The 13420-nt window shown below is 38.8% G+C and overlaps 1 protein-coding gene across 1 annotated transcript in view; it reads right to left on the bottom strand.

Annotated features, from left to right (window-relative positions):
* The window catches only part of LOC143295659 (protein unc-79 homolog), a 93403-nt gene that overhangs the window by 37802 nt on the left and 42181 nt on the right, over nucleotides 1–13420 (bottom strand). Inside the window, 9 exon segments of the mRNA XM_076607274.1 lie at nucleotides 194–348; nucleotides 1797–1941; nucleotides 3012–3194; nucleotides 4857–4899; nucleotides 5592–5674; nucleotides 6316–6366; nucleotides 7677–7798; nucleotides 8365–8475; nucleotides 11757–11825. Coding sequence (XP_076463389.1) covers nucleotides 194–348; nucleotides 1797–1941; nucleotides 3012–3194; nucleotides 4857–4899; nucleotides 5592–5674; nucleotides 6316–6366; nucleotides 7677–7798; nucleotides 8365–8475; nucleotides 11757–11825 — 962 coding nt within the window.

The raw sequence follows: 13420 nt of genomic DNA, 5'->3' as shown, positions 1-13420 counted from the left end.
GCCTTCTAACTGTTTGAGGCCCAAGGCTACAGCACTAACAGCCAGCGCAATCTTGCCTTCTAACTGTTTGAGTCCCAAGCCTGCAGCACAAAGAACTAGTGCAATATTGCCTCCTTGTTTGAGGGTCACAGTCTTTCACAAAAAGACTAAGCTGTAAATCAGAGGTAGCACTGTGCAGAAACCAACCACAGACCTTGAGGTAGTGAACAGCACTGGCAGTGGGCGGGGACCTGACGTGGACGGTGGCAGTATCCTCCCCCTCCTGCTTGGAACTGGAGGGACTCTGTGGGGGAGTGTCCGTCTCCTGGATGTTCTCCAGGTCACTGATTGACATCTTGCTCAGGTCCGCTGTGAGGCAAGGCAAGGCAAAAAATTTATTTCCTGTGCCCCCTGGGGCCATTGAAACATTACATACATACATCTTTTACACATATCATACAAACAAGAGTGATGTCAAGAGAACAAAGAGAAGAACAAAAAAGCCCATTCGCATATACAAGCAAATACATATTGATAAGCAATTCATCCTCAGTCATCAACAATAAACATAACTTTACCGAAAGGAACTACAAATAGAAGAAACAAGTGCTTGAAGTTTAAACAATATTTGCTGTACGACGCACAGCAAAGGTTGAAAGGTTACAGGATCCTACAGCCCTTTATGACCACAGGGGGCAGTGATATTACATCAACTGTGTTGCAGGCTCAGCATAGGAAGAGAGGGTCCTAATCCTATCCTTCTGCCATTTTAACCTTCCCAAGCCTAAGTCAGGTACCCATTCACACTTGGGAAGGAGTGAAAAAATTTAGTTTAGTGCCTTTCCCAAGGACACAGCACCATGCCAAAATGGGGCCTGGAGCCATGATCACTGGTGAACGCTGGACCATAAGTCCAATGCCTAACCAATTCTGTCACTGTGGCTCAACCAGCATGGAAGTGGAGGGGAAATCTCACCATGAGAACAGGACATGAAAGGCCACAGATTTTCGGACTTTTTTTTTTCTCTCTTATATCTTTATGATGAATAGTATGATGATGATGATGGTTACTTTCATTCTATATTCTGAGATAAACAAATGCCTGCACTCTTTGTCAGAAAATTTGAGCAACACTCATACAGAAGGCCAAAGTGTACACATTTTTAAAGTATGAATAATTGTCATATTCTACAACTGCCACTGCTAAGACACAAACTATACAAACCCTTGCATCTGAAAATAATAATAATGACAACAGTATATTTCTTTGTGCCTTTTATCAAAATACAATAATGCACAAGGCACATCTCATGAATAAAAGATGATAGAAAGAAAACTGTTTTTAAATGAAAATCATAATCACAAGTAAGATGTCTATGACCAAGTCTCTGCCCACCCCACTCTCACTCCAATGTGTAGAATGGCACACAGTTACTTTAATCTCACAGTGAACATCAAAATATCATTCACATGAACCTAACGCCAAACACACACACACACACACTCTCTCTCTTGGATACAAGCATGCAGACACGGACTGTATTACTTTTTTCTTCGTCACAAACAATTTCTCCATGTGAAATTCAGGCTGCTCTCCATGCGGAGAAAGCATCACCACAGTGCAGCACCACAAAATTTTCACCTTTTCACACACACACACACACACATGCACGCACGCACACACACACACATACACAGATACACACACAAACACACATACATGTAAGGACATAAACACACACACACACACACACACACACATACACACACACAACACACACAGAGTACACATGAAAAGGGACCAACACACAGCGTACCTTTGCTGCGATGCACGGTGGGGGTAGGCAGAGGCAGGCCGTCGTCTGTCTTCCTGCAGCGGTGATGCTGAGCCTCCACTGTGTTCACCACCAGCTGCACCAGGGTCTGGATGATGGCCGACACTGGGGACGTGCTGATCTGGTACTGTACATCGCAACACAGCCACAACACAAGATACAACACAAGATACCGCACACCACACAGTCATAACAGTAAACATGCAGCAAATTTTTACAAAGCTTCAGTTTCAGTTTTTCTAGGAGGCGCCACTGAGTTCAGACAAATCCACATATGGTACATCACATCTACTAGGGAAATGCTTTACCAGCAGCCTAACTCAAAGCACTTAGGCCTTTAGTGCATGCATATATATATTTGAGTTCTTTTACAAACTTTTGCCAGAGAGTGACACTGATGTTGGTAACAATTCTGCCACCTTCCTCAGCACAGTAGACATGCAGTAAATTTTTCACTGATGTAGAATCCACTGAATTGAATTTATCAAGCGATGTTGATTCCACTGAACTGAAGTAATCGAACTACGTTGAATCCACTGCATTGAATTATTTAAATGACATTGAATCTACTGAATTGCGTTAATCAAATGATGCTGAATCCACTCAATTGAATTAATCTAACCACACAGAATACACCGAACTGAATCAATTCAAATGATGCTGACTCCACTGAATTGAAATGAAGTTGAATGCACTGAATTAAACAAATGATGTTGAATCCATTGAACTGAATCAATTAAATGATGCTGAATCCAATGAACTGATATAACAGATTAATTAACAGATTGTTAGAACGCTTACAGTTAGCTCAGTACCTATCTGATTGACAGATTGTCACAACACTTACATTTAGTTCCATCCCTGTCTGATTGACAAATTGTTACAACACTTACAGTTAGCTCAGCACCTGTCTGATTGACAAATTGTTACAACACTTGCAGTTAGCTCAGTACTTATCTGATTGACAAATTGTTACAACACTTGCAGTTAGCTCAGCACCTGTCTGATTGACTGACAGATTGTTTCAGCATTTACAGTTAGCTCAGCCCATCTGACTGACTGATAATTACAGAATTTACAGTTAGCTCAGCTCCTGTCTGATTGAGTGACAGATTGTTACAGCATTTACAGTTATTCAGACCCCGTCTGACTGACAGATTGATACAGCATTAACAGTTAGCTCCGCCCCTGTCTGACCTTGTAGAGGATGACGAGGAGGGCGCGGAGCCAGGAGAGGCGGGTGTGCGGCTCCAGGTACCAGAGGGTGTAGTTGGGTGGCTGGTAGTCGGAGGCATAGCGCTGCGGGGAGGGACAGTACTGCAGCAGCAGCAGCGTGATGGGCAGGATGCTGTTGCCCAGCTTGAAGTTTCGGTCCAACACCTGATTCATTGATTGAATGATATGACAGATTGATTTGTATTGGGTATTAGCTGTTGCCCTGCTTGAAGTTTCTGGTCCAACACCTGATTCATTGATTGAATGATATGACAGACTGATTTGTATTGGGTATTAGCTGTTGCCCTGCTTAAAGTTTTTGGTCCAACACCTGATTCATTGACTGAATGATATGACAGACTGATTTGTATTGGGTATTAGCTGTTGCCCTGCTTGAAGTTTTTGGTCCAACACCTGATTCACTGACTGAATGATATGACAGACTTAATCAGTATTGGGTACTAGCTGTTGCCCAGCTTTAAGTTTCTGTCCAACACCTGATTCACTGATTGAATGATACAACAAACAGATTTGTATTGGGTATTAGCTGTTGCCCTGCTTGAAGTTTCTGTCCAAAACCTGATTCACTGATCGAATGATATGACAGATTGATTGACTGATTGATTGATGTGGGTACTTTATACAGTGCCTGTCCTTGGTTAGAGACCAAGCCCTAAGGGCTTTGCAAACATGAAGTCATATACAAAATAAGCTGCCTATCTGCCCAGAGAGAGGAGTTGGAATGAACATCCATCACTATCTACTTAACACATTAACATGGAACTGGGTAACAGCGAAACAGAACGAGCTTCAGTCACAAGACTATTTATTTAACACATTAACATGGAACTGGGTAAAAGGAATTACCATAAAGTTCGGTCTATTGAGCGCACTGGTATATAAGCCGCACCCACTAAATCTAGGAAACAATTTAACTTCATACATACATAAGCCGCACTGGCTTATAAGCCGCACTTATTTCCGGTACTGGAACACATACTGATACTACAGAAAAGCTGTCAATACTGTAGGTTATGAAATAAACATAAGTGGGAACAACACAAAGAAAAAAAAAAAAAAATGAACACAACGAAAATAAGATCCATAATTTAGGGATAGTCACATTTATTCAACGTCATCCTGCTCACTGAATCCACAGAAATCTTCGTCTTCAGTGTCCGAGTTGAAGAGAACCAGTACAGCTCCCTCCACCATCTTGTCACTGACTTCAGCCTCACTTTCACTTCATGAACATGAACGCAAAGTGGAGGTCGCTGCTGGTTTGCCACTTGCACTGTCGTCTGCTAGGTCGATAATCTTCAATTTGAAGGCTGCATCATAGGCATTACGTCGTGTTTTCGGCATGATGAGGGTGTACACTTGAGCATAGTAGAACTGAATGCTGATGTGAAGGCTTTAATGTGTGGGGATTTGATTTATAAAATGTGAACAGTTAGCACACTATTGTGAAGCTCATCCAAAAATTCATGGACAGAAATCATGATTTTGGTGAGTTGAAGGGCAGCTAAGAATAGACGAGAACTTGACACTCCCGGGATCATTAAAATCCTCAAATAAGCCGCATCATTGTATAATCCGCAGAGGTTGAAGCAGAGGTAAAAAGTCGCGGCTTATAGACCAAACTTTACGGTAATTTCATTTATCTCATCACAGTCCAAAACAAAGTTAATCGTACACACACGCTCATGCACTGTGTCCTGTCTGATAAGTACATAAACATGGTACACCATGCTACAGTGACACAAACTTCTCAAGAACAACCAACTATACTCATACTTTTAATTAGAGAAAAAAAAAAGTACTTACAAATGGCACACCACTCAGAAAAGCATTGAAGACAGCTGATGATCTGAAGGACAGAATGATGAACATACCATATCAAATATGCTTCCCAGTTTCAAATCAACAACATACACAATGTGTGTATTTTCAGCATAAAAATGTAGATTGTAAAGAACTCGAGATCAAACATATTCTGGCACATTAACACAGATTCAAAATCACTCTAACAGGTAATATTAACTTTAAAAAACAAAAAGGTATTTCCTTACTAACAAATATTGGTGTGATAAAAAATATTTAGTGTGGTTGCTTTCCCACTGATTATATTCACACAAGGTTAGTTGTCTTGGTATGTTTGGTTTTGCTTTTTAATTTTTTTTTTTTAACCACACTTATGCTTGTAAACTATCAATTTTTTGTTCATTTAATCAACTTCAGGCTTTTTTCTGTTAATGAACTGTGCCTCAGTTGTTCATTCAACTCAACTGAGTGCTCCTTTTCTCTTGTGTGAACAGGATAAAAAGACATAAGTGCTAACAATTACAACAACAAAACGCGGTGTAAAAGGTAACAGACATTCACAGCACATGTATGACAGTCAGTCGTGTCTGACTTTGACCACCAGAACAGCAGAGGAGGCTCTGCATTGGGATGGTCCCCAAAGGCCAACTAGCCCCCAAGGCTGCAGCACAAAGAGCCAGTGCGATCTAAGACTGCACTGAACATAACAGTAGCCTCGACATTGTACTCTGTACTGACCTCAGTTTGAATGGTGGGACACTGAAGGACTTCTCTGTCTGGTTGTAGCCCAGCAACACATTCAGGTGACGCAGTACAATGCTCTGTACACACACACACACACACACACACACAACATCCATGTCCGTAAAACAGGCAAAGGAAGAAAAAAAGTCTACAACTCAGTGTCTTTTCATGAAAACTTCAAGCAATACTGTTGATCACTGACAAAATTGGAGAAGAAAAAAAATGAAGGAAAAACATTACTGAGTTTGATCATGTCCAGTAATAAAAGCATAGCTACTATTTTTCTTCATTCTCAACATTTGGCAACCCCAGTTCCCCATCTTACCCATGTTATTGAATTAACTTTATATAGCCAAAGAAGAAGTATAAATAAAAGGGGAGGGAGAGCAGGGGCAGTGTGTGCAAGAAGAAAATGTTTGAATTTATTTGTGCAAAATATCAAACCAATGTCTGCTATATTAATTCCATTAAAATAACCACCCACAACTCTCTTCTACTTCCAATACAGCCAATACTGAGGACATTCACTTAGCCAACTACACGCCAATTCCTGCTTCCCTCACTGCTCAATTCTGTACCAAGCTGTGTCTCTGGAGAGCAAACTAAACTACTCTGTGTCACACAGTCATGCACAACTGCACACACACACACACACACACACACTCTCTCTCTCTCTCTCTCTCTCTCTCACACACACACACACACACAACTAACACACCTGGGCTTTGGCGTCACCTTCCTGAACATGCTCCTCACTTCTCACCATGAACTGCAATCACATCAACACATTCACCTTTATCATCAAGAACAACGCAAGTCTCTGGAGTTTATTCTTATCTATATTGTGTGTGTGTGTGTGTGTGTGTGTGTGTGTGTGTGTGTGTGTGTGTGTGTGTGCAGCACATATGTAATTGCATGTGCATGTGTGTGTGCTTGAAAGTACATTCATGCAGATATCTAAGCACATATTATGTCCACAAAGGTATAAATTATCAGCAGAATGAAATGCAATTCAAAGATCTTAACTGTGTTGAAACATACACAAAGTTAATCCAAAATGCATCCAATTCTATGTTGGATTTTTTAGCACACCTGTAACTAACAAATTCCTTAGCATGTGCCAGTCACTTACAAGATAGCAAGTATAGAAGACAACCAAACAATACCCAAGATCTGAACAACTTCACCTCAAGGGCATCAACCAATAGGTCAGTAACCTCAGCTCTACTTGGAAAAGCAATAAGCTGTCACGAATGTCAAGCGACTGTTAACCAAACTTCAAAATACTTTGCCCAAATGGAAGAAGACATGAAACTACCGGTACATTAGCCAACAAAAAAGCAGAGGATACTGTGAATTTAGGGATGACTTCCAGACAAGCCTGCCAAATAATCTGTCTGTACTGCAACCTCCAAAAATCCGGAACAAACCAAAATTATCAGTAACATTAAGTCACATATGCTCACAGTCATAGTAGTTTTAATCTTGTCACACTCGCACTGACACCTGCATCCATCCTCATCACTGCTCTCTCTCTCTTTTTTCTCTTCAATGAATTAAATGTTGTTTTTTTGGTCTTTCTAAATTCAGTATAGTCAGAGCAAACATTATATGGTACGACTGCTGTATAAAAACAAAAAAAGAAGAAAAACAACAACACAGGATCCTCTTTGTTGCCATGTTTGTTTGCCAAATCATTCCGCTGCCTTTCTAAATTTCTTTCCGGCAGAATGGTGGCACATACTCATCTAAGCTGCCATTATGATCCACTAAAGAAATCAACAACATGAGATTTTCCTTCTGGAAAGGCCACAAATTTTTTTGGTGCTATTTTCTTTAAATTTTTGTTGGTTTTCCAGAAGAAATAAGGGCAAAATGGGACAGTCTGAACTTCCTTCACTTCTTTTGTTTCTTGAGTTATCCTCTGTGGCTCTGCTTCAGGTTCATGACAAGCAAAGCAAACCTGTCAGCAGTGCACTATGAGAGATACATGCAAGAAGGTCAATCAAGTACACATGAGTGCGAACACAGAGTTCATTCACATACGTTTAACCATTCAGTTTCCTGGATGCAAGTTACCTTCATGAGGAGGGCGACCAGCTGGTACACCACATCTCTGTCCACACCTTCCAGGTCCATGGCTCTCTGCAGCAATGCCGCAAAGTTGCTCTCTTCGTCCGTGAATTCCCGCAGCTGGCCTCCTGAAAAAAAAAAGCTGTGAAAAACAATCAGGAAACCAAAAAGATGATGGAACAACTGGCTGACCCATGCACTCAGTGATAAGCAAAAGAGTACATCAACCCACCTGGAAACACTGTAAAAGTAAACATCAACTCACCTGGAAACACTGCAAAAGTGAACATCAACTCACCTGGAAACACTGTAAAAGTGAACATCAACCCACCTGGAAACATTGCAAAAGTGTACATCAACCCACCTGGAAACACTGCAAAAGTGAACATCAACCCACCTGGAAACACTGCAAAAGTGAACATCAACCCACCTGGAAACACTGCAAAAGTGAACATCAACTCACCTGGAAACATTGCAAAAAAGTACATCAACCCACCTGGAAACACTGCAAAAGTGAACATCAACCCACCTGGAAACACTGCAAAAGTGAACATCAACCCACCTGGAAACACTGCAAAAGTGAACATCAACCCACCTGGAAACACTGCAAAAGTGAACATCAACCCACCTGGAAACACTGCAAAAGTGTACATCAACCCACCTGGAAACACTGCAAAAGTGAACATCAACCCACCTGGAAACATGCTGTGTCCAAAGGAACTCAGGTTCAGCTTGCTGGTCATGCGACGAGTCAGGTTAAACTGGGGCGCTGACCACTGTCGGAGGCACGACTTTTCTTTCTCAACTGAAAAAAATACATATGAAGAATGTTGCTTTTCTAGAGCATGACTTGCCTCCTCAAATGACCACAAAATGCATGGCAGAGCTTCGGTGTATCACCACAATGCCACAAGACAGACTGAAACAGATGACAAACAATTCCACTGTTGTTCACAACTTTGCATACAGAAAGCATCGGCTTCTGGTGCCCAAGTATAACAACATTTTCTGCACAAGAGTTTAAATAAAATCAGTCATGGAAAAGACAAAGAACCCTAGCACAAAACTGTCAAGCCTGTTTCAAGCATTTTAAAGAAGAAAAAAACTTCTACAAATAAGAAATCACTGATACTTACGAACAGTTCGCTTATGAACAATAATTCATGTTTAAATTAAATACACATAACAACAATTTTGATAATTTATATAAAGAAAAATAAGTAAGGAAAGAAGGAAAAAATTCATGAGCAAGCAAACGAGCAAATACAAACACATCAATTTTCATCACAAAGCAGTAGTCTTCTTAGATCGAAAGGACTGCAATCATTATTCATCTCAATCAAATCTACCATGCTCTGTTAACTGAAGTAGTTATTTATCTTAACTGACAGGTTTCTTTAATTTGGTTTTCATCTGGAAGCAGATAAACTACAACATTTCAGAAAAAGTAAGAAAAAACCATTTTGATCTGTGGAATTACGAGGGAAAAACAGCATTCCTCTAAACGCTTTAAAAGCCAAAAAAAATTTAATCATAGATAATTTACATACAGAAATGGAACTGTCATATGAACAAGACATATAAGCTATATACAAAAACTTGTGTCATAAGTCTAAATATTTTGCTATGTAAAAGCCTGTAAATTACCATGTTTGAACAGTTCAGATGTTCTTCAAGATGTTTAACTTCATATGCGCGCGTGCACACACACACACACACACACGCATGCATGCACATGTACACACACACACACACACAAACACACACTCATTCACACACACACACACACACACACACACACACACACACACACACATTCTGTGTCCATGTGCCAATCTGATTATCATCTTTATATGTTCAAAATATAAATCTGGCATATACACTAAAAACAAACATTGAAAATTTTAGTTTTTATTGTAAATCACACACACACACACACACACACACACAAACAAACAAACACTCACACACACACACATGCACACTCATATGTGTGTATCTGCATGCAAGTTAAAATCTCACATTATACTTGCCAGTCACTCCTCATTTCTATAATCCTGAATCTTTGACACTTTTGTCAGAAATCTACATCTATAAACGAAAATTCAGAAATTGTAAACAACCAAGATACATGTCTCACTCTTTTCTGCCCCAAATAAGTGAAAAAATCATGACACAAAGAAAGTGGACTACTTGCCATATATTCTAAATGCTATGGCAATGTACTAATCAACAGCTTGCACAAAGAGAAACATGATTTCATGACTGCAAAACCATCAAGCACATAGAAGACATAGAAGAAGATAGGAGAAACTTTAACAACTAACATATATGAAAAAAAAATTAAAGAAAGAAATAAACAAATCAATCAATATATAAAGAACAAAATTAAGATAATACAGAAGAACAAAGAAGAAGACTAACTAGAAATTCATAAAATCACACAACACAAATATATCACACACAAATAATAACAAGGGATGAGTAAAAGTTAGCAATTTCAAATCATCATCAACAACAACAACAACAACAACACACACACACACACACACACACACACAACTCATGACTGGCCACTTTTTTTTTCTCTCTTTTTTTTTTTTTTTTTAAAGGGAAATAAGTACTGACTTTTTTGTGGTAAAAACGCAACTTTGTCCAAAACATCAATAGGCAAAACTTAAAAGGCAACATATTTTCGAACTCTGGAATTAAATTTTCAGCTATCTCCACCAATGTCTGGAATTGTTTTGTGTAGTTTAAGGTTCTTAATCAATACATGTTCATTTGTACACTAAGTGTTGAGAGAAAGGTTGTGGCTTGAAGATCCTAAAACTGCAGTACAATATCTCACGATAATGTGTGTGAAAAGCCTGTAAATTACCATGTTTGAACAGTTCAGATGTTCTTCAAGCTGTTTAACTTCACACACACACACGCACACACATATGGAACAACCTTTCTCATCATATCCGTGCATCTGAGTCTATTTCTGCTTTTCGCTCACTTTGGATGTATGAAGAGTGGGAAAGGGATAGTGTGTGTGTGGGGTGGACGGGCAGACGGGTGTGTGGGGGGGGGGGGGGGTTGAGAAAGAGTGGTCATGAATGATTTATGTAATATTTTTCTTTCATGTACAGCCCCCTGAGCACCCTGTACATCATTATTATTATTATTATTATTATCTCTCCCCTTTTCCTATTCCTCCTCTCCTTGGCACACTCATCTGAACATACATCACATGAACACAAACACACACACACACACACACAGAGTACAAGATGTTTAGAAACATACTTTTCTCTCTCTCTCTCTTTTTTATTTTTTTTTTATTTTTAATTTTGTGTGTGTGTGTGTGTGTGTGTGTGTGTGTGTGTGTTTGAGGAATGGGGCGGAAAGAGATGAAAAATTAAAACAGAGACATGAAAAGGGGGAACTTTGGGTCAAGTGTTATGAAAGATGTTGGTGGTCAAATGTCAAGTAAACAACTGTTTAATACTGCACATCAAAAACCAAGGATGTTATTCATTGAACCATTCAAATTAATGGGGGAAAAAAACCATGACGGCACTATGTGTGTTAAGTGAGTAAAGGACTGAATGTGTGGGCATGGGTATGTGTGTTGGGGTGGGGGTGGGGAGCAGGTATGTGGGTGCCTGTGGTGTGTGTTTACATGTGCATGTGTTCACCCTCTATTGTTCATAGTTGGATGTTTGCCAGGTTGTATCTATACCATAAATGAAACTGCATCATATAAGCAAAGTGCACAAGACAGACAATGAGAAAATAAAATACCCCGACCGAGACCACTTACCAATCAATGACTTGGTCCATATAATTATCAAACATGGAGCTGGGTATCAAACAAACTATGGGGTCTTCAGAACTGATCAGGGTGCTTTGGTAAAGAAGAGCAGTGTGTGACACGATTGATCTATGGCGTATTGTGTTAAAGACACCCATTAATGTCAACATGTTTAGACAACAACAGGAGTGACAGCGAAATCTTCACACCAAGTGGCAGCTGGGGGTAAGAACGAGTGTCAGTGCTTCATCATTTTCTCCACACAACATCCGATACCAACTTACACAGAAACCTATGAATAAAAGCCATAGATTGTTTTCTGGGGTTTGGCATAGATGATTTTCTTGGGAGATCTGAAAGGAGACAGAAATCAAGATACAAAGTAAACTGCATGCATCCAACAAAATCAAAGTAACAAAAATAGACAAAATGAGTTATCAATAGAAACAAAAACACAGAAAGTTTTTTTTTTAAAGAAAAGAAAAAGAGTGACAGACGGACAAGAAATACACACATGAAAAAAAAAGGTACACCAAAAGAAAACAGAAAAAAAAGGTGCAGAAACATAGCACACACTCACAACATATTTGCTTCATTCAGAAAAAAAAAGAAAAGGAAAAAGGAAAAATACAAATAAAAAGGGACCCTGTTTGAATGTAGCACAGAAAAAAACCCATCTCTTGCACAGCATTGTGCAGTCACTCTCACCATCTCAAACCAAAAGTTAGGATAAAAATTTAAAAAAATAAAAAATAAAAAAAAATTCAGTACTCTTTCCTGGGTTTTATCTGAAATTTCAAAAGCTTAGGACACACGTCCTAGCTCAATCAATAGGACATTTTGGAAATCAATAAAACATCTGAATGCTAAGATTTTTTTTTAACATTCCAGGTACACTTTCATTTGAAAGCAAGGGTAAAGAAAAAAGACAATGAGGTGGATTATTACTTGCAAGTTTCACTGAACTGAAATAAATCATATATGCATTCTCAAAGCAATATCTTTTAACTAAAGTTAGATTTCAGTGGCTTTTGCTTTGAAAAAAAAAAAAAAAAGAGAATATACTTCCACCACAACTTGAGTTTCTTCTTTAGCAGCAAGGATACAAAATGGACTGTCAGAATTTATCAGTTCCCTTAACGGGAAGTTGCAGTGCTGAAGCAAACATTGTCAGAATGGGTGATACACTGCATAGACACTAGCTTCAAATAATTTTGGCAGTAGCTGTAAATCCATGAAAGCAGAAAATAGGAAATGGACCCCTCTTGGTCATAAATATTGACTGCCATGTCCAACTTAGCAAAAAAATCATTCAAACTAAGTGCTGATTTGATGGAAAACATTGCAGTGATTTTCAAGAGCTAAAGGACTTTGAGTCTGGTGAAAAAGAGACTGGAAAGGCAGAAAATACTAAGAATAACTTCATGCAGTGGATGCATCTAAACAAACAAATTATAACTAGTGCTCGAGTAAAAAAAAATTTTTTTTAAAGTTTTCACACTCTATTTTCAAGAAGCTGCCTTTTGATTCGTAAAAGTACAGCTAAAGTAAGCATCTGCTGCAAAACGAAAAACACAGGATAAGAGAGTTTTTTATGTTTCAAATTTTTGAAATTCAATTATTACATAATAATGAAGAACAAAAAACACATTCAACTAACGATGCAATGCAAACACTAACCATAGCCAGGGCAAAATAACAGGAAATACACACACACACACCTACATACACACAGAGAGAAAAACAAGAATGGCAAGGCCTTCAAGACTCACTTGGGATATACATTTAAAGGAAAAAAAAAAAGAAAAAAAGAGAGATAATGATAATAATAAAACTTATAAAAATTAGTTTGTTGAAATGTGTTCTCTATTAATTATTATAAGCATATGAAGCTTCAAGTTAGAAAAAAAAAAGGCTTCCATATAGATCTGAATCATGAATGTTCAAG

The sequence above is a fragment of the Babylonia areolata genome, chromosome 21 (genome assembly GCF_041734735.1).
Source record: "Babylonia areolata isolate BAREFJ2019XMU chromosome 21, ASM4173473v1, whole genome shotgun sequence".
Classification (NCBI taxonomy): Eukaryota; Metazoa; Mollusca; class Gastropoda; order Neogastropoda; family Buccinidae; genus Babylonia; species Babylonia areolata.
This window is presented reverse-complemented; position numbering and strand designations above follow the sequence as displayed.